General features: G+C 37.9%; 1 protein-coding gene and 1 pseudogene across 5 annotated transcripts in view; one reads left to right on the forward strand and one right to left on the reverse strand.

Moving 5' to 3' along the window:
- Nucleotides 1-21,859, reverse strand: part of SMYD3 (SET and MYND domain containing 3) — a 715,741-nt gene that overhangs the window by 524,696 nt on the left and 169,186 nt on the right. For all 5 annotated transcript variants that reach the window (XM_059905341.1, XM_059905330.1, XM_059905320.1 and 2 more), the window contains one exon: nt 18,396-18,459. In XM_059905341.1, coding sequence (XP_059761324.1) covers nt 18,396-18,459 — 64 coding nt within the window. Of the gene's footprint in view, nt 1-18,395; nt 18,460-21,859 lie in introns of those variants that run through there.
- Nucleotides 41-1,431, forward strand: LOC132353822 (heterogeneous nuclear ribonucleoprotein A3-like; annotated as a pseudogene).

The raw sequence follows: 21,859 nt of genomic DNA on the forward strand, positions 1-21,859 counted from the left end.
AATTAAAATACTGCATTAAGAAACAAAGACAGGTCCGGTCTCAAAATGGAGGTAAAACCGCCGCCCGGTCGCCCCCAGCCCGACTCCGGCCGTTGCCGCCGCCGCTGCCGGGGGGAGGAGGGCCATGATCCAAAGGAACCAGAACAGTTGAGAAAACTGTTTATTGGTGGTCTGAGCTTTGAAACTACAGATGATAGCTTAAGAGAACATTTTGAGAAATGGGGCACACTTACAGATTGTGTGGTGATGAGAGACCCCCAAACAAAACGTTCCAGGGGCTTTGGTTTTGTGACTTACTCTTGTGTTGAAGAGGTGGATGCAGCAATGTGTGCTTGACCACACAAGGTTGATGGGCGTGTAGTGGAACCAAAGAGAGCTGTTTCTAGAGAGGATTCTGTAAAGCCTGGTGCCCATCTAACAGTGAAGAAAATTTTTGTTGGTGGTATTAAAGAAGATACAGAAGAATGTAATTTGAGAGACTACTTTGAAAAGTATGGCAAGATTGAAACCATAGAAGTTATGGAAGACAGGCAGAGTGGAAAAAAGAGAGGATTTGCTTTTGTAACTTTTGATGATCATGATACAGTTGATAAAATTGTTGTTCAGAAATACCACACTATTAATGGGCATAATTGTGAAGTGAAAAAGGCCCTTTCTAAACAAGAAATGCAATCTGCTGGATCACAAAGAGGTCGTGGAGGTGGATCTGGCAACTTTATGGGTTGTGGAGGAAACTTTGGAGGTGGTGGAGGTAACTTTGGCCGTGGTGGAAACTTTGGTGGAAGAGGAGGCTATGGTGGTGGAGGTGGTGGCAGCAGAGGTAGTTATGGAGGAGGTGATGGTGGATATAACGGATTTGGAGGCGACGGTGGTAACTATGGCGGTGGTCCTGGTTACAGTAGTAGAGGAGGCTATGGTGGTGGTGGACCAGGATATGGAAACCAAGGTGGTGGATATGGTGGCGGTGGTGGAGGATATGATGGTTACAATGAAGGAGGAAATTTTGGAGGTAACTATGGTGGTGGTGGGAGCTATAATGATTTTGGAAATTATAGTGGACAACAGCAATCAAATTATGGACCCATGAAGGGGGGCAGTTTTGGTGGAAGAAGCTCAGGAAGTCCCTATGGTGGTGGTTATGGATCTGGTGGTGGAAGTGGTGGATATGGTAGCAGAAGGTTCTAAAAACTCAGAAGAAAAGGGCTACAGTTCTTAGCAGGAGAGAGAGCGAGGAGGTGTCAGGAAAGCTGCAGGTTACTTTGAGACAGTCGTCCCAAATGCATTAGAGGAACTGTAAAAACCTGCCACAGAAGGAACGATGATCCATAGTCAGAAAAGTTACTGCAGCTTAAACAGGAAACCCTTCTTGTTCAGGACTGTCCTAGCCACAGTTTGCAAAAAGTGCAGCTATTGATTAATGCAACGTAGTGTCAATTAGATGTACATTCCTGAGGTCTTTTATCTGTTGTAGCTCTGTCTTTTTCTTTTTCTTTTCATTACATCAGGTATATTGCCCTGTAAATTGTGGTAGTGGTACCAGGAATAAAAAATTAAGGAATTTTTAACTTTTCAAAAAAAAAAAAAAAAAAAAAGAAACAAAGACAATGGGAGACAAGCATTTTAGATGGGGAAATAAAAAGAAATTAAGATGCCTTTGATTCAATTCTTTGATGTCAATTTGATTCAATGTATAAGTCCATGTATGACTCAAAAACAACTTCAGATTCTATACATTTTAGTATGTTTTACAGTATTTATATTGATTTGGAACATAAACTGATTAACTAAACCCAGCGGTTTCCCATGGGAGTAATCCTAATCTTGGGAGTTGTTTGGGAATTTTATGGGGGTGTTTCTGTTTGTCACAATGCTTGGGGAGCACTATGGGCAGCCACTGGCCAGGAACCAGAGATGCTAGACATCCTGTGTAGGATACTTCCATAGAATAAAGAATTGTTCCAAATCCAGGAGGACATTTAAATGTCCAATCAGACGTTCTATAAAGGTGACAAACTTGTTTATAATTATCTGAGCCTAGAACTAAACCTCCTTTCACATATAAAAACAAAGACTTTGTTTTTACATAGCCTTAATAGCACAGAATTCTCTATGTAAATCAAGGGAAAACTGCATTTTAAGGACTTTAGCTAAAATTACTCAATATTTCATAAGGGAATATCACGGAAGCCAACACCAGTTGCAGTATTTCTGTTAACCAATAAAACACATATTCTGATCTGCATTTTGTACTTCCCTTTTCACAGTGACTCTGTATAGGTACAAGTATGTGACTTTGTAATTATGTCTTCTGGTCTAGTCACGCCTGAGCATTTACACACTAAAGTACATATTATTTTAAGTTGTCTAATGATTTTTCTCCTTTATGTTCCAGTTACGGCATTTATATTGATATTGAATTTTGAAATATGTAACTAGGTAGATTGCATTACCTAAAAACTTTTATTTCAAGATAGTAGAGAGGACAATAAAAATAACTGTCATAGAAAGATGGAGTTGGGTCTGAGAGAGCTGAAAACCCCAGATCTAGAATAATGCTACAGTTACACACCACACACATACATAACAAAAAATATTTTTAAATAGACAGCCTAGGACACAACCCAGAGAGTCTCACAGTACCGATGACACAGAATCAGGTGTCTAAATTGTTTTTAATCACTGCAGGGAATTCCATGTGTAGCTAAGACTGAAAAACCACTAAGCTAGACAAAATTTAAAAAGGAGGTCACTATATATATACTAAATAGATTAAACAACAAAATACTATTCTACACTTATGATTAAACTGTTGCCCTATAGGAATTAACATTTTATAATATTCAGGTGTGAAAAGAGTTTCTAAAGCAGGACATAAAACCCAGAAACCATAAATGAAAACATGTACACATTAAACTACATAAAAAAAAAAATAACTTGTATATCAGAAGGAAGAAAACCTAATACCACAAATATGGTTGAAAGATAAAGGACAATTAGGAAAACAAAATTTTAAATATGTATGTAGATAGTGTTAAATGTCTCCAAAATACAAAGAGGTCTTATAAAATAACTAAGAAAAGGGTGAATATTTCCATAAAAATAGAAAAAAAAGTGAAGGACATGAAGAGAAAATTCATGCCTAAAAAAGAAATGCCAGTAAACAAAAACTAAAAACCAAACAAGTGATCAAAGAAATGTTAATAGAAACAAGAGAACATAGGTGACCCATTAGTATAGCAAAGATAAATGAAAATATTAATTCAGAAGTTTCTAGGGTGTAGGGAAGTGGGGACTTTCTAACCTTGTCCTTGGAATTATAAGTTTCCCTAATCTTTCTGATGGGTGTTTGGTAGTAAACATCAGGATTTTCAATGTCCATTTTCCTGGCACCGAAATAATATTTATAATGCAATTAATCCTAATTTAAATGATGTACATAAATAAGCTTAAGAATGCTCATTGTAGATTTGCTAAAATACTGGAAATTGTCAATAATTTTCCAGCTTTTCCTATAAGAAAAAGCTACTTTTGTTTTTCTCTTTATACTTTCCCAATACTGTTATCTTCGACTAATATCATGTATTATATTTATAAATAAAAGCAAAACATAATTATCTTTCTTATATCTAATAACTGTGATTCGGGGAGAAGCATTTTTATATGAAAAAGAAAGCAAAATCACTGTTAATAAACAACTTCTTAACGTTTGTTTATTTTTGGAAAACCTGGTTGTAACTCAAAAAATCTTTTAAATGTATTAATTTTTAAATGTTAAAAAAATGCTTCAAGGAATTCTTTTGTAATACCAATGAAATCTTTTGTAACGCAAAGACTTAGTAAACTTTTAACAATTTTTAAATATTATTTTATTTTTAGCTTTGTTTATGTCTGGTTTTCTTAAATAAGTATACTACCAACTAGGTGCAGTATGCATGTAACAGGTGTTCAATAGATAGCTGATGATTTATTCTAAAATCAGTACCATTTAGGAGATATAATTTACTATATATTTACCATTGTTTATTTGAAATTAAGGCCATGCAAAAAGAAGGTCAGGAAAATCCATAGCAATTCTTGCTTTGGCAAGTCTGAGACGGTCTTGATTGCTTAATTATGAAAGGAGAAGATTGATGAGATGTTACAATAGAAAGAGAAAATCCATTTATTTCTTCTTTCTTACACAAAATAACCTTTACACTATTATTGTAACATTTCCCTCCCTGCCTTGGATACAAAGCCAGTACGGCTCAATAACCCATTTAAATACTATTTAACATTGAATTTTGGTTGGATTAAATACTCATTTTAGGGCAGCTTATTATTTTGTGGGATGGAATGTGGGAAGGATCAATACACATAAAATCCAGTTTCAGTAAAACACATCTAATTCACAACCAGGGCTCACTAGACGTTTATTCTGTAAGAGAACTGGATTCAATCATATCTAAGGTAGCCTCTCAATGATAAAAATCTATGATTCTGTAATACCCATTCATAACAAATAATCTGAATTATGTCAAAAAGGCTTGAAACCTCCCCATGTTAGGCTTACAGAGAACTGAAAATTTGGAATGGTATTTTCCTCAGATTTGGGGATATTTAAAAGAAATTGCCTTAAAATATGTAAAAAAGAAACAAATTCTTTTAAGCCAGCTTATTCAACAAGTTCATTTTGTGATTAATAACCACTATTAGTTGAACATTTTCTATGTGAAATATTGTCATGATTTTTTTTAACCACATGTTCATGACTCACTCCGCTCACAATCAATCATCTACAGAGGTCTGTTATAGGCAAAATTCAGGATAGTTGAGTTGCCATGCAACTTGCAGGAAAGAAACGAGACCCAACAGCTTTCCATTCACTTACAGGCTGCTTAATAGCAAATAAATAATATCTCCTTCTGTATGCTTCAAATGTGCTACACTAATGAATTACAGGTTGACAGATGCATGAAGACCTGAAAAGCTGGAATCTGGGAAAAGAAAACTGGAAAGCTAAGCATGCTGGCTAACAAGCTATAGTTGACTGACAGGTATTGATTAAAATCTTGCATAAAATCTCCTTAGAGCACACTAGAGACCTAGTGATAGACATTAGACTTAGCACTTTAAAAGCTTTCTGGATGCTGTAACAAATGTAGAACAAGAGTGCCTTCCCACTAGCCTTAATCAAATTAGACAGATAGGGCCAAATATAAAGACAGAATAAGGCAGGAGGATGGTTATAGGGCAAGAAGTTGACAAAAGAAACAATAATAAAGTATTACTCCTTAGGAAAATGGGAATTACAGTTTCTTGGTTAACCGACGAACCTCATAATAAATAAAAACATTAGATTCCCAAAGTAAGTCAATCTAGTACAAGGTTCAGGTCAAATCCATTTTGCCACTTGTTTTTGTAAAGTTTTATTGAAACATAGCCAATTCATAGTATTACACTCACTAATTTCATACTATGACAACAGAGTTGAATAGTTATGACAGAAATCCTATGGCCCACAAAGCCTAACATGTTTATTATCTGGCCCTCTACCGAAAAAGTTTGCCAATCTCTGATCTAGTAAGAGGTCATATCAAGATGGAATGACCTAATTGATACATTTTAGCTGGAAGGGCAAAATAAATCATTCACCTCTATGGACTTCTTTGCAAGAAACTTCCATGCTAGATTGATCAAAATGTCAACACTGAGTTCTAGTGGAACATGGCAGATGGGGCACATGCATTTTATCTCCCCAACACAAGTAATTATCAAGTTTTTAACTCCCGAAGTGAACCAGAAGGGCCATCAATGGATGAGGTGTTTAACCTCATTTCCGTTAAGTCAGAAAGTCGGGGTAAAAGAACAGGCTACAGAAACAGGGCAAAGGAGGCTGCCTCAAAGTGGCAGGTAACTTTGGAGGCAGTTACCTTCAAAGTCTTTGACTCCTGCCAAACAGAACTCCAACAAGAATTCAGAATTGAAGACTACATATGGGACAGAAAATGGGATTGAAAAGTGAGTGAAAAAGAGACAGTTAACCAGAAGTCTGTATACCAGAGAGTCCCAAAACACCTTCTTACTATTGGCACGATTTTGAGTAAGCAGTGGAGTGTTAAAATGGAGACTCTAGTTGAATGTGATGCTAAGAATATCACTGATCTAGACCATTTCTTTAGCCTTCTGTTTGGTCTTCCTTCCCCAGTGCTTACCATCTTATAATGGTTCCCTCAAACAGCAGTCTCATTCTTTGAGTGGCTGAAAGGTTGTGATCACTTTATTACAGAGGAAGAAATAAGATCTATGCACACTTAATGGTTCTGCAGTGAGCAATATTTTTTTTTAAATGTATTGAGATATAAATTACATTACAATAAATTGGACCCATTTTAAGAGTATAGTTTTATGTAACCAACACCAAAATTAAGATATAGATTGTCATTACTCCCACAAGTTCCTTTGTGGGCCTTTACTTTCAACCCCTCAATCCCTGGCAACCAGTAATCTGGTCTCCATCATTACAGACTAGCTGTGCCTGTCCCAGAACAGTACTACTTCTTTCCATCTGGCTTTATTTCCTCCGTATAATGTTTCTGAGATTCACTCATGTTGCTGCATATATCAATAGTTCTCTTTTATGGCTGAGTAATAGTAAATTGTGGGTGTATCTATGTGTGTATACACACACACACACACTACCTAAGAGTAGAACTGCTGGGTTAGTTGGTAAGTGCACATTTAACACTTTTAGAAACTACCAAACTTTTCCAAAGCAGTTGTAACATATCACATTCCCACCAGCAGAGTATGAGGTTCCAGTTGTTCTTCCTTGTATGCACTTGGTATAGTCAGTCTTTCTCATTTTAGCCTTTCTAGTGGGTATGTAATGGTATCTCATTGTGGTTTTCATTTTCATTTCTCTGATGACTAATGATGTTAAGCATCTTCTACTGTATATCTTACTGAAGGGTCTATTCAAATCTTTTGTCCATTTTACTGGATTATCTTACTACTGAATTGTAAGCACTGTTTAAAAATTATGGATACAACTCTTTGGTTGGATATATATGCATTACAAATACTTTCCCCAGCCTGTGGCTTGTCTTTTCATTTTCTTAGTGATGTCTTCAAAGAGCAGAAGGGTTCAACTTTGCTAAAGTTCACTTTATCAATATGTCTTGTATAGTGAGTGCTTTCTGTGTCCAGCCTGAGAAACTTGACCTACCCCGGGTCCAAAGATTTTCTCCTAAGTTTTCTTCTAAAAGTTTTATAGCTTTAGCTTTTAAGTCTGTAATCTATTATGAGACTTTGGTGGGGGAAAACTGTATTTATATCATTTCTTTTCCATGTGCATATCTATCACAATTTGTTGAAAAGACTATCCTTTCAACATTGAATTACCTTGGCACCTCTGTACAAAATCAACTGGCTATACATGTGTGGGGTTGCATTTATATTTTCTGTATATTATGATATTCTGACATCTTAAAAACCTTTCTGGCTGGAAAGAGAGACTGCCCATCCCAGAGCTAGGCAATTCTTAGAGACAGCAAAAGGCTCAGCAGGGAGCATGCCTTTGATACGCAAACTAACCAATCCAGAGCCCTACCTCCCTCCATCTGCTTTAAAATTCACAGAGCCAGGTACCAGGAAACTAGAGGCCACTCCTATAGCTCAAAGCCCTCTGGAATTATTCAAATTAGCCAATCCTAAACTGTTTACCTTACCCTGCCTTGCCTTTCCTGAGGAAACCTTTTTTTTTTTTTAAGTTTTATTGGTGTATAGTTGCTTTACAATGTTGTGTTAGTTTCTACTGTACAGCAAAGTGAATCAGCTATAGGTATACATATAGCCCCTATTTTTTGGATTTCCTTCCCATTTACGTCACCACAGAGCATTGCGTAGAGCTCCCTGTGCTATACAGTAGGTTCTCATTAGTTATCTATTTTATACATAGCATCAATAGTGTATATAGGTCAATCCCAATCTCCCAATTCATCCCACCCCCCTTTGTTCTCTACGTCTGTCTCTATTTCTGTTTTGTAAATAAGATCGTCTATTCCAATTTTTTCAGATTCCACATATATGTGTTAATATACGATGTTGGTTTTTCTCTTTCTGACTTACTTCACTCTGTATGACGGTGTCAAGGTCCATCCACGTCTCTACAAATGACCCAATTTCGTTCCTTTTTATGGCTGAGTAATCCTGCGGAGACCTTAATAAAGGCTCTAGCCTCAGTTTTCCCCTTTCTCCTCCTTTCTGCCTTCAGACCACCCTGAGGTTTCCCGCACATGATGCTGTATGGCAATCCATCCTTCCTGTTTCTAGGATCTATGAGTATAATAAACTTTTTCCTGAGTCTCTCTGAGTCATCTCTTGTGGCCATAGCTAACTATCACGTAAAAGAACACAGAACGGGGCCAATTTCTAGACTCTCTATTCCAGGGGTCCCCAACCCCTGGGCCGCGGACCGGTACCGGTCCACAGCCTGTTAAGAACCGAGATGCACAGCAGGAGGTGAGCGGCGGGCAAGCGAGCGAAGCTTCATCTGCCGCTCCCCATCGCTCGCATTACCGCCTGAACCATCCCCCAACCCCATCCATGGAAAAACTGTCTTCCACGAAACCAGTCCCTGGTGCCAAAAAAGGTTGGGGACCGTTGCTCTATTCTATTCATTGCTCTATACGTCTATCCTAACACCACTGGCTTCATTTCTGTAGCTTTAGAGTAAGTGTTTAAATCAAGTGGTCTAAGTCCTCCAACTTTGCTCTTCTTTTACATAAGGGACTCAGTTTAAGTCTTTTGCATTTCCACATAAATTTCAGTCAGCTTATCAACCTGTGGGACTTTGAATGGGACTGCATTGAATCTGAATCTAGAAAGTGATATTTTAAAAATCACATGACTTTTTACTGATTTTGAATTTTTAAAATCATTATGCAGGACTTAATTTTGTGTTCTAGAACAGCATGTAAATATCATTAACCTTGACAATATAAATGTAAAGGTACAGCTGGCAAATTATGGAAAATAGAGTGATAAGAGAGGAAAGAGTGGAAATACTAATATCTTCACCTTAGAAGTAGGAAATCAAAAGATACGATCTACAATTGATAAACACAGATGGAGGCTTGCACGTATTATTTAAAGTTACAGACATGAGAAAAAGAAATTGAACCTAATAGACATATAACAGTTATTGCAAATCTAACACAGCCAAAGCAGATTTTTCCCACCTAAAACTGGGTCTATTATGCTATTACATGGGGGTCTTGTCTTCCCCATGTCAGTAAATGGAATCATCATCTACCCAATTGCTAAAGCCAAAAACCAAGGAGTCATTCTTTTCTTTTTTTCTTTTTTCGGCCATGCTGCGCAGCTTGTGGGATCTTAGCTCCCCAACCAGGGATCAAACACGCGCCCCTTGCGTTGGAAGCGCAGAGTCTTAACCATTGGACAGCCAGGAAAGTGCCCAAGGAGTCATTCTTGATTCTTCTCTTTCCCTCTCCATCCCCATATTCATTCTCCTTACATTTTTTCATGCAGTCCCAGCCCCCATTCAGAGCAAGTATATCCAGTTGCCTATTCAACATCTCCATGTATGTTTAATAGGCACAAACTAAAAATTTGTAAATTAGAATTCTCTTCTCAGAACCTACTCTTCAATAAGATTTCTTTAAGTCACTAAATAGCACCACCATTCACCCAAAGCTGCTGAGGGAAGAAACTTAAAAGTTCTATCTCTGGGACTTCCCTGGTAGTCCAGTGGGTAAGACTCCGCGCTCCCAATGTGGGGGGCCCGGGTTCGATCCCTGGTCAGGGAACTAGATCCTGCATGCATGCTGCGACTAAGAGTCCGCATGCCACAACTAAGTCTGCATGCCGAAACTAAAACAAAGAGCCCACATGCCACAACCAAGACCTGGCGCAGCCTAAATAAATAAATAAATAAATAAATATTAAACGGAACTCCATTTTTTAAAAAAAGTTCTATCTCTGACTGTTCTTTTCGTCTCACCTCTTACATCTAATCTATTAGCAAACTTTCAGTTACACCTGCAAAATACATCTCAAATCCAATTAATTTATTACCACCTCTACTGCTACCACTCTAATCCAAGCCATCAGAGCTCTTGACTAGATCAGTACCTGCATATGCTGAGTTCTCAACTTGAATGAATGAATGCAACCATGAGCAAATTCAATCAGGTCTTCCTTCAAAAGATACCCCAAATCTAACCAATTCTTTTTGCTGTTGCTACTCTAGTCCTAGCCACCATTATATGGCAACCAGACTAGTGTAATAACCTCCTAACTGGTTTCTCAGCCTTTACCCTTGCCCTCCTATAACCTATCCCCACAGCAGTCAGGTAAATGCCTTTAAAAATCTCAGACCATAATACTGATCCCCCCTCCCCTTCCCGGAACCCTACAGTAGCAGCCCATCACACATGGAACAAAATGTTTATTTTCAGTCATAGTACACGATGGTCTCATAACCTGGCCCCTCCTGTCTCTCTAATCTATCTCCTACAACTCTCTTTGTTGCTTACTCTGGTCCACCATACTGGCCTTCTTGTCCTTCAGTGAACACACCATATTCATTCCTGCTTTTACGTGTGATGTACATCAAACCTGAAACTCCCTTCTCCAATCTTCACATGTCTTATTTCTTTCAGATCTCCACTCAAATGCCACCTCCTGAGAGGTCTTAGGTAGACAGATAGACAGATATAGAAATAGTTATCTCACTATAGATATAGATATAGATATGGATATGGATATAGATATATAGATATATCTCTTTCTCAATATCTATATATTAGATATATAGAAAGAAATTAAATATAGATATGTATATGTACGTATGTGTGTATATGTATACACACACACATACATATGTAAAAATAGCCTCCCAATCCCTATCATTTTCTCTTACTCCCTTTATTTTAGGCATAAAAATAAGACAATATTATATATCTGTCTCACAAGGAAAGTGAAAGCTCCATAAAGGCAAGGGTTTTCTGTGTCTTGTTCAATAATATTGTACCAGAGCCAAGAAAAGTCCTGGCATCAGCACTAATATTTGCTGAGTAAATTAATGGATGGATGAATCCATTATCAAGTCCTTCAAGTCTTAACTCATTGGCCTCACCTCCAACTGCTTTTTTTCCCTATGATTTATTTTTTTAAGACATTAATTTTGGGGCTTCCCTGGTGGTGCAGTGGTTGAGAATCCGCCTGCCAATGCAGGGGACACGGGTTTGAGTCCTGGTCTGGGAAGATCCCACATGCCGCAGAGCGACTACACCCGTGAGCCACAACTACTGAGCCTGCGTGTCTGGAGCCTGTGCTCCGCAACAAGAGAGGCCGCGATAGTGAGAGGCCCGCGCACCGCGATGAAGAGTGGCCCCCGCTTGCCGCAACTGGAGAAAGCCCTCGCACAGAAACGAAGACCCAACACAGCCAAAATAAATAAATAAATTAATTAATTAAAAAAAAAATCTCCTTAAGACATTAATTTTTAGAGCAGTTTTAAGTTCACAGCACTGAGAGGAAAGTACATAAAGTTCCCATATACCCTCTGCCCCCCACTCATGTACAGCCTCCTCTGTTATCAACATCCCCATCACAGTGGTGCGTATGTTACAACTGATGGACTTAGGTGGACACATCATTATCACCCAAGTCCACAGTGTCCATGAGGGTTCACTCTTGGTGTCAAACATTCTATGGGTTTGAACAAATGACATGTATTTACCATTATCCAACTCCTTTTTTCCCCCAAAGAAGTACAATTTAAATTTATTAATAATTAGTTTTTTTAAATTCTGAGAACCAGGTGTGTAATGAACTAGAAAAAATGTTTTTGACAAAGTCTCAGTTTTGACCACTAAATGTTTCTATTTTCCAGCTAACCAGAAGCAACTATAACTCAAAAACATGCAGAACACATAATTTCACAATACTCTGTAAAAAGCAGGGCAAGAAAGTTATTTTAGCATTATTTAATTGTAAGTCATTCAGTCATTTTTGTTTGTGGTGATATTTGGTAAAATAATAAGGATACACACTCTGGTAAAAGATTTTTTTCATATGAATTTGTGAATCTGTTTACCTCAAACTCCTCTTCATTCCTCTAACATGACAAGCTTTTTTCCTCTTCAGTGCCTTTACATTCGCTGTTCCTTTTACATTAAAAAAAAAAAAAAAAAAAACTGTTCCGAGATCTTTCCGTGGCTGGGTACTTTTAGACTCCAGCCAAATGTCACCTATACAGGAGGCCCTTCTGTAACCATCTGTGCAATGGCAAGCTCACGCTCATCCAAATCACACTCACTCATATAATCATGGCATTTGTTACTGTCTCCTCACTCCTATAAACTTTACGAAAGCCAGGACCTTGTTTACTTGTTCATTGCTAACTGCCCACCACCCCAATCCCAACTTAGAACAGTGACTAGCTAGCAGGTACTCAATAAATATCTATTGGATAGACTTTGGATGAATGGAGGATCCTGATATAGCTATATAAAAAGACAGAGAGGAAGTAGATGCTGACACAGGTGAGCTAAATTCTGTTGTCTATCAGAGCAGGAAGTTAATAGATAATGCCTACACTGATGAATTAAGACATATTAAAACCTTAAAAATGCATTCCAATATACATTAGGTGCAGACAAATACTGTTTGATTCTACTTGTACGAGGTACCTAGAACAGTCAAATTCATAGAGTCAGAAAGAACATCGGTAGATGCCAGGGGCCAGGGGGTGGGGGTGGGGAAGGGGGAATGGGGAGTTAGTGTTAAAGGGGACAGCGTTTCAGTTTAGGAAGGTGAAAAATTCGGGAGATGGATGATGGTGAGAGTTGCACAACAACGTGAATGTACTTAGTGCCACTGAACTGTACAGTTAAATATGGTTAAAATAGTATGTTTTATATTATGTGACTTTTACCACAATAAAACAAATTTTTTTAATTATCTCTCCCTATTAGAATTTATATTATACACAGGCAAGGATATTTGTCTCGTTTTTTTTCCCATGGATGCATTCCTGAGTGCCAGTAATAATCACTGGCTCCATAATTTTTGAGTAAGAGAAGAGGATTAAGAAAGTGTCACAATCGAGAAATGCAGCAGACCCAGCTTGATGGCTCTAAATAAACAATTGTTGAATAAAAGAAAAAAAAAGACATATTATTATGTCTCACTTGTATGTGGAATCTAAAAAAAACCCACAATTATATTGGGACTTTCCTGGTGGTGCAGTAGTTAAGAATCTGCGCTCCCAATGCAGGGGGCCTGGGTTCGATCCCTGGTCAGGGAACTAGATCCCACATGCATGCCGCAACTAAGAGTTCGCATGCCACAACTGAGTAGCCCGTGAGCCGCAACTAAGGAGTCCACCTGCCACAACTAAGACCTGGCGCAACCAAATAAATTAATAAAATAAATAAAAATAAAAATAAATTTTAAAAAATTATAGATACAGAGGACAGGTGTTTGCCAGAGGCAGGAGACGGGGGGGGGGGGAGTGGGGGAGGGGAGAAATGGGTGAAGATGATCAAATGGTTTATAAGAATTAAATAATTCCTGGGGAGGGCTTCCTTGGTGGTGCAGGGGTTAAGACTCCATGCTTCCAATGCAGGGGGCGCAAGTTCAATTCCTGGTTGGGGAACTAAGATCCTACATGCCATGCAGCGTGGTCAAAACAAAAAACAAACAGACAAAAAATTCCTGGGGATGTAAGGTACAGGTTGGTGACTATAGTTAACAATACTGTATTGTATATTTGAAAGTCGCTAAGAGAGTAGATCTTAAATGTTCTCATCACAAGGAAAAATATTATAATTACGTGTGGCAATGGATGTTAACTAAACTTATTGTCGTGATCATTTTGCCATATGTACACCTATCAAATCATTACGTTGTACACCTAAAACTAATACAACGTTATAATCCCATTTATATTTCCATCTAAAAAAGAAATATTACTACAGACAGGTTATTTAGAGATGATGTAATTTTAAAAATCGAATTCAACGATTATCACTGATGAATGTATTCATTCATTCATTCACTCAACAAATTATGCTACGTCTGCAGCAGTGACCCATGCACAGAGCATACCCTCAAGGAGCCTGACATCTAGCTACAGAAACAGGCAATTAACCCCAAAATTAACACAGTTAAATTTCTGTATGGTAAAGGAGGGATACAAACTAGTCTCAGGGGGTTAGGAAAAAGGGAGTGACATTTCATCTGAGTTCTAAAGGATAAATAGGAGCTCAGTAGCTAGGGGAAGAGGTCTGCTCCAGACCCAGGGACTTACACAGCCAAAGGCCTAGAAGTAAAAACGTGGCAAAGTCTTCGAGTTTGAAATTCACCCTGAGGAAAGAGAGGGCCAGGGTTTCAAGCTGGTGAGTGACAGATCATGCTTACATTCTAGAATAAAATAATCACTCTGGTTCCTGTGTCGAAAAGAGAATAGAAGCTTGTACGAGTTTAAAGACTGCAGCTAACCTAGGAAAGAGATCATGGTAACACGCACAAGAGCAGTGGTAGAGAAGCTAGAGAGAAGTGAACCAATTCAGATCTTCGGGTGGTAGAATCAGCAGGACGTGGTGATTAAGGGGATGCGGAGCCAAGAAAGAACGTAAATCAGAGATGATGACACCCTGGCAACTAGGACTGCTGAGTGGCTGGTGAGATCATTCACTGAGGTTGAAAAATGCGAAGGAAAGCAGGTCTGGGGTAAGAAAATGCACTCAGGTATAAATATATGGCATTTCAGATACCTGTGCAACACCCAAATAGAGGTGCCCCGTAAAGATATGGGTCTGGTGCTCAGGAGAAAGGAAGAGGCTGGAGATGGAGAACTGAGAATAATTAATATACAGATGTCAATTGCAGCCATAGGAGTAGATGGGATCACTCTGCAGGCAAATGTAAAGTGAGAAAAGAAAAGCTCAGGCCTGCAGACATTTGCAGAAGTCAAAAAGTTAAATATGATCAAATAATTTTAACCTTTATACAATATTCCCTTTTTGTTTACAGTTAGATACGAAGCCAACTTCTCTACAGAGCACCCAGTACATGTTCTATCAGCCTGAAGCCTGGCACAGAGCTATTTATAAAAACCAAGGGCTTGGCTTTCTTCATTATCATCACTTTGGGTATGATACTACAGAAACCAACTTATTAAATCACGCTGTTAAGTGCTTACTAATGTGGAATTCATCAAAAATGAATCAAATCATTCTACAACTAAACATAAAATGCAAACTCAAAAATATGATTCACATTTTTAAAGAGGCCTATAATTATCAACATAAAATACAGCCTCTTTCTGCTAATACAGTACTTTCTAAAAGTATGTAAACTGCATTTGGATGTGGTACCCAGCTGCTTATTTTGCTCTGCAATTAATTCAATTAGAAATGTACATATTATGAATCAAAGTACATCCAGCAGAGATGAAATAGTAATTGGTGAATTTGGTTAAAAGTGGCTTACTTGTTATCTATATTACAAATTTTGAGAATGTTTTTTCATAAGAAAACTTAGCCTGTTCCTCCTCTTTGATGTCATAATCATCTGTGATATGCTGATTATGCCAATATAGAAATAAGACTGGGGGCTTCCCTGGTGGCGCGGTGGTTGAGAGTCTGCCTGCCAATGCAGGGGACACGGGTTCAAGCCCTGGTCTGGGAAGATCCCACATGCCGCGGAGCAACTAGGCCCGTGAGCCACAACTACTGAGCCTGCGTGTCTGGAGCCCGTGCTCCACAACAAGAGAGGCCGCGACAGTGAGAGGCCCGTGCACCGCGATGAAGAGTGGCCCCCGCTCCCCGCAACTAGAGAAAGCCCTCGCACAGAAACGAAGACCCAACACAGCCAAAAATAATAAATAAATAAATAAATAAAAATTTTTTAAAAAAAGAAAGAAATAAGACTGGATCCAATATATAACCCCTCTATTACATTATATGACACCTCATAACAAGGTATATACAGAGGAACACAAACAGTTCTGTACATAGCAGTAAATATATACATGTATGTGTATACTATGTATGACGCATAGACTAACAGTTTGGTGTGTATCCTCCACTCACAAAACAAACACAGAGAGACTACCTCTGGAAAAGAGAAGTAGGAATGGGGGAAGAATGCTGGAGGAAGACTTTTACTTTTTACTCTGTATTAGTCTATATTGTGCTAATTTTTATAATGCAAATGTATCCTTGTTATCACTTATGTTTAAAAATGAAGTGTGAAAACTGATGCCACTGATACCTTCCTTATGAGCACAGGGGACATTATACCCTATAACACCTCAGCTTCTTGTGGACAGCTCATCGATGCTATGGTCCCACACATCAAACGCTAAGTTACTGACAAAAGTTATGTCCCCCTAGGGTAAACGTATTTTGGATTTTATGCTATGAATTCGCATCTTCTATATCAATTTCCATTCCAAGTGCTTTGGTTCATTACTGTTCATAGTTCAGTCTGTCAGTTTAATTTTGTGCTGCTTTGTAGGTATTCACAATAATCACAATAATGTTTAATGCTGTACCTTAAGGGTGAGCTTAACAGAGCAGTTTAAGTGCGTATGTTCTGGCCATTCTTTGACTCCCATCCCATCTCTACACACATACCCTATCCCCCCGCACACATACAAGCATGCCCACTAGCTGTGTTATATACGATCTTTCATCTGACTAGCTATTTTCCCATTACCTTCTACAGTATATCTGACGATGACATTATTATTGATGCTACAGTAAACAGCTAATATATGTGGTAAAAATACATGCACTATAATGAATCAAAATGACATACCTACCCACCAGACTCCCTCTACTCATTCTAATCAGATAATGGGTTTTGGTTTTTTTTTTCTTGAGTGTACTACAAAAGGTGGAAGTAGCCCTGGGGAAAAACAGTCATAAAAACAAGGGAAAATAAAAGTAAATGTTTAGTTCATTGAGAACAGAAAGGAAGCTCAACTAGAAAATCTGTATCAAATAATATAATTCATTTGGTTCTATATGTAGTCTTCTTAACTTGAAGTCCCCTGAAACATGGGTGGCAAGTGACACAGACAAAAACCCTCCAATTAGACTTTTTATTATGACCTAATTCATTAGAGCATAATTAAATTTCTTATTAAATGATTAACCATAAGGTTAGAAGAAAAGGTCATGTTGAATGTTAATTATACATCCTTTAAAGAATTTCAAAGATGTTAACAGCAGTACTCTCATAGACTGTCAGTTGTTGCTAATTAACTCAAACTCTTGGAAGGCAATTGAGCATTCTCTTTAAAAATTCAAAATGCATATATCCTCTTACTAATCAATACAACGGGGAAGAATTTACCCTACAATCAATTTGCACAAGTGTGCAAAAATGTGCACGAAAGGATGCCTGGTGCAGTACTGGCAATACCAAATATTGGGAAAAAATTATGCATTCATTAGTGGGGAAATTATGATTGTGGTGCATTCGTATGATAGAATGAACACGAGGATACAAAAAGAGTTCTTCTAGATAGATTATTAAATGAAAAAGGAAATCAAGGTATAAAAGAATTTGTGCCAGAATAACCTGTATCTGTTTTTAAAAACAAAAGATAAAGATACATGAATGTGTTTGCACCAAAAAAATGCTGCAGAGATGCGTAAGAAACTTAACAGTGGTTAGCTCTGGGAAATGGGACTGAAGTCAAGAGGACAAGAAGATGGAGAGGAGTAAACATTTAACTTTTTCTTCAGTGAGATATATATATATATATATATATATATATATATATATACACACACACACACACTCTATATGGATAGAGTTTATGTACATATTATGTATATATAATTTTTACCATACACATATATGATTTTTAAGTTGAAGGAAAATAACAAGTTAAAATAAATAAAAGAGGGGCTTCCCTGGTGGCGCAGTGGTTGAGAATCTGCCTGCTAATGCAGGGGACACGGGTTCGAGCCCTGGTCTGGGAAGATCCCACATGCCACGGAGCAGCTGGGCCCGTGAGCCACAACTACTGAGCCTGCGCGTCTGGAGCCTGTGCCCCGCGACGGGAGGGGCCGCGATAGTGAAAGGCCCGCGCACCGCGATGAAGAGCGGTCCCCGCACCGCGATGACGAGTGGCCCCCACTTGCCTCAACTAGAGAAAGCCCTCGCATGAACCGAAGACCCAACACAGCCAAAAATAAAATAAATAAATAAATAAATAAATAAAGTAGCTATAAAAAAGAAAAGTGCTTTTAAAAAAATAAATAAATAAATAAATAAAAGATTATGAAGAAACAGAAATAGTTCAACAGGCATAATGGAGAACAAATTTCAGAGCAGAGAACTTACATACAGCAGAACCCTCTTACCTGACACTTAGCACTACAGTATTTGGCAACTCTGCATTGAGAGCATCGCATCAGCTTTTCCTTCCTGTTAAAAAATAAAGTTCACATTAGGAAATGAATGAGAATCATATATGGCTGAAGAAAGAAAACATAAGTCAAGGCATTGACACCAATATGTTCTGCTCACTCTATCTGTACGGTCCATGAGATTTAGATTTTCACAGTGATGAACATCTTCTTTCACCTTCAGTGTGAGACACATACATAATAACTAGTGTTCTTTTTTTTTAAATTGTGGTAAGATATATATAACATACAATTTACCACTTGAACCATTTTTAAGTGTATAGTTCCAGTGGCCTTAAGTACATTCACATTTTTGCGTAACAGTCACCACCACTAATGTTCTTTTTAACATAAATTTAATGAAAACATAGAGATTCCCACTTAGGCAAAAAACTTCACTTCATAGAGTTCTTTTTTTCATAGAGTTTTTAATGTCTCCATATGAAATTAAGAATCTAGTCTATCAACTAACTGAAAGTATCCTACACCATTCAAATAGAAAAATTTTACAAGTTTAAATTTATCATATAGTTTAATTATAATATACTCCTTCTGGGAAATGATTTTCAATTTCCATTAAATTCAATTACTAGTTTCAACTTGCTAAATTGAGATGCACCAAAGTTATGTCCTCCCCAAATCGCCTGAGGAAGAAAAAAGCCAAAACAAAGAAAAACTTGGATTATAAAATAAAAACAATAAATCTGATGATGAAATTCATAGTAACAAATATCAGACAGGACTGTAGATACTTTCAAGGCAGCCAAGAGCATTAAAAGTCAAACTATAATATTAACATCAGTGACAAAACAGGAACAAATCTTTCTAAGCACTTCTGATGTGCCAGGTACTGTTCAAAGTTCTTTACATCTATTGACTCACACTTAACTTCAGATAGTCCTGTAACTAAGCAGTTTTATTATGCCCATTTTAGAGATACTTCAATACATTTTCAAGAGATAAGAAGCAGATGACTAAGGAAACACACCATAAAGTCCAAGTGGCAGGTGACATTGAAAGGGTAACAACTGAACCCTACAGAGAATCAGAACTTGAATATACCAGGTACCTCACCCACAGGAGAGCAGGAGTGAGATATGGAGCATATAACATGGGGAGAGGTTAAAAGTCTAAATAAAGCAAAGTCAAAACACCTCCTACCCCCAAGTGTAGAATTATAGGTGTCAGATATCAACATCCCAGCCAACAACCCAAACCCAAGCAACCTGGTCCTAAAGTTCTTGCTTTTAACCATCACATTATGCTACCACTCTTAGACAAACCTGGATAAAAACAAAATCCACCCATAGACTATTTTTTTTTAATTAATTAATTTTTTTTTTTTAATTTAAAAACTTTTTTTATTTTTGGCTGTGCTGGGTCTTTGTTGCTGCACGCGGGCTTTCTCTAGTTGCGGCGAGTGGGGGCTACTCTTCATTGCGGTGCACAGGCTTCTCACTGTGGTGGCTTCTCTTGCTGCGCAGCACGGGCTCTAGGTGCGTGGGCTTCAGTAGTTGTGGCTCACAGGCTTAGTTGCTCCATGGCATGTGGGATCCTCCCAGACCAGGGAACAAACCGGTGTCCCTTGCATTGGCAGGCGGATTCCTAACCACTGTGCCACCAGGAAGTCCCGTCATAGACTATTTATGAGACACACTTCAAATAAAAGGACATACAAAAGTGGAATGCGAAGGATATGCTAGGCAATATTAACATTAATATTAAAATTAATTAAATACTAATAGAAAATCGCCTGTGTAACTATATCAATATCAGAAAAAGAGACATTAAGGTTAAAAATATTACTAGAGATGAATAAGGTCAATACACAAAGATAAAAGGCTCCAATCACCAGGTATTAGGCACCTAGTAACAAATGTATGCAGTCTAAAAATACATAAAGTAAAAGTAACACCTAAAAAAAAATGATCCATACACAATAAATTAATACAAGTAAGGCCTTTAAAATAGTGCCTGGAATATATTAAGTACCATACAAGTATTAGTTATCAAGTCTTTTTCAGGAATTCATAGATCAAGCAGATAAAGAATAAGGAGCTCTATAATTTACTTGATCTCATGCAATACACAGACCCTTGCACCTTTTATATTAATGTGTATTCACCCACTGGCCATTTACAAAATATGCCCACATATTAGGCCACAGAGCAAATCTAAAAATCCCAAAGAATCAGTATTATACAGATAATTTTCTCCAACCATAAAAGAATTAGATTAGAAATCAGTAAAAAAAATAAACCCAGTAAAATCTCATATTTATAGAAATTTAAAAGCTTATATAATTCAAGGATCAAAGAATTGTCATGGGGCTTCCCTGGTGGCGCAGTGGTTGGGAATCTGCCTGCCAATGCAGGGGACATGGGTTCGGGCCCTGGTCTGGGAAGATCCCACATGCCGCGGAGCAACTGGGCCCGTGAGCCACAACTACTGAGCCTGCGCGTCTGGAGCCTGTGCTCCGCAACAAGAGAGGCCGCGACAGTGAGAGGCCCGCGCACTGCGATGAAGAGTGGCCCCCGCTTGCCGCAACTACAGAAAGCCCTCGCACAGAAACGAAGACCCAACGCAGCCATAAATTAATTAATTAATTAATTAATTTAAAAAAAAAAGAATTGTCATGAAAATTAGAAAATGTATTAGATTAAATAATGAAAAAAAATCAAAACGTGAGATAAAGCTAAAGTAATACTTAAAGGAACATTTATAGCTTTAAATGTTTATGTTGACTGCAGTGGTATAATTTTTTAATCTCCTTAATTTTCCCCATAAGAAAATGACAGAGCAAGTAGGAAATAGGAAAACCTAACCATCACTCCCCACCCTGGAAAATATCTACAACAAACCCAAAAATATTAGCAGGAAAAAGAAAACAAACACACACACACACACACACTACTAGCTTCAAGACTTGAATTAAATCAGTATATTTGTGGGAGAAAACAAAGAAGGCAACTTCCAATAGACCTGAAAACAGAAGAAGCCCCCAACTGCCAAAAGATCCCTGGCAGAAAGCCTGTCAAGCCAAACTGAGAACTGCAGCCAAGATTGGGATAGTATGCTTTCTGCAGGAACACTCCTGAGGATGAGGTCCCTGGGGCTCCCCTGAGTCCTGCTTGCCTTAGACCTGGCTCCTCAGATTTCCCCTCATTTCCTTTTTTCTTGTCTAAGTTATTCAGAGGCTATTTCTGTTGCTTGCGAATAAAGATCCCCAACTATACAAAGTGTTTCATCTCGATTTTTAAAAATAATAAGCAGAATCAAAATACCCAGGAAAATCAGTGATGAACCTGGTAGCAAATATTAAAACTTCGTCTTCTCCCTCCCATAGCTCTCAACCACAGGCTTTAATGAATTTTAATACAGAATTTCAGCAAAATAAATAGCAAGATGATTCAAAGTAC

The sequence above is a fragment of the Balaenoptera ricei genome, chromosome 1 (assembly GCF_028023285.1).
Source record: "Balaenoptera ricei isolate mBalRic1 chromosome 1, mBalRic1.hap2, whole genome shotgun sequence".
NCBI lineage: Eukaryota > Metazoa > Chordata > Mammalia > Artiodactyla > Balaenopteridae > Balaenoptera > Balaenoptera ricei.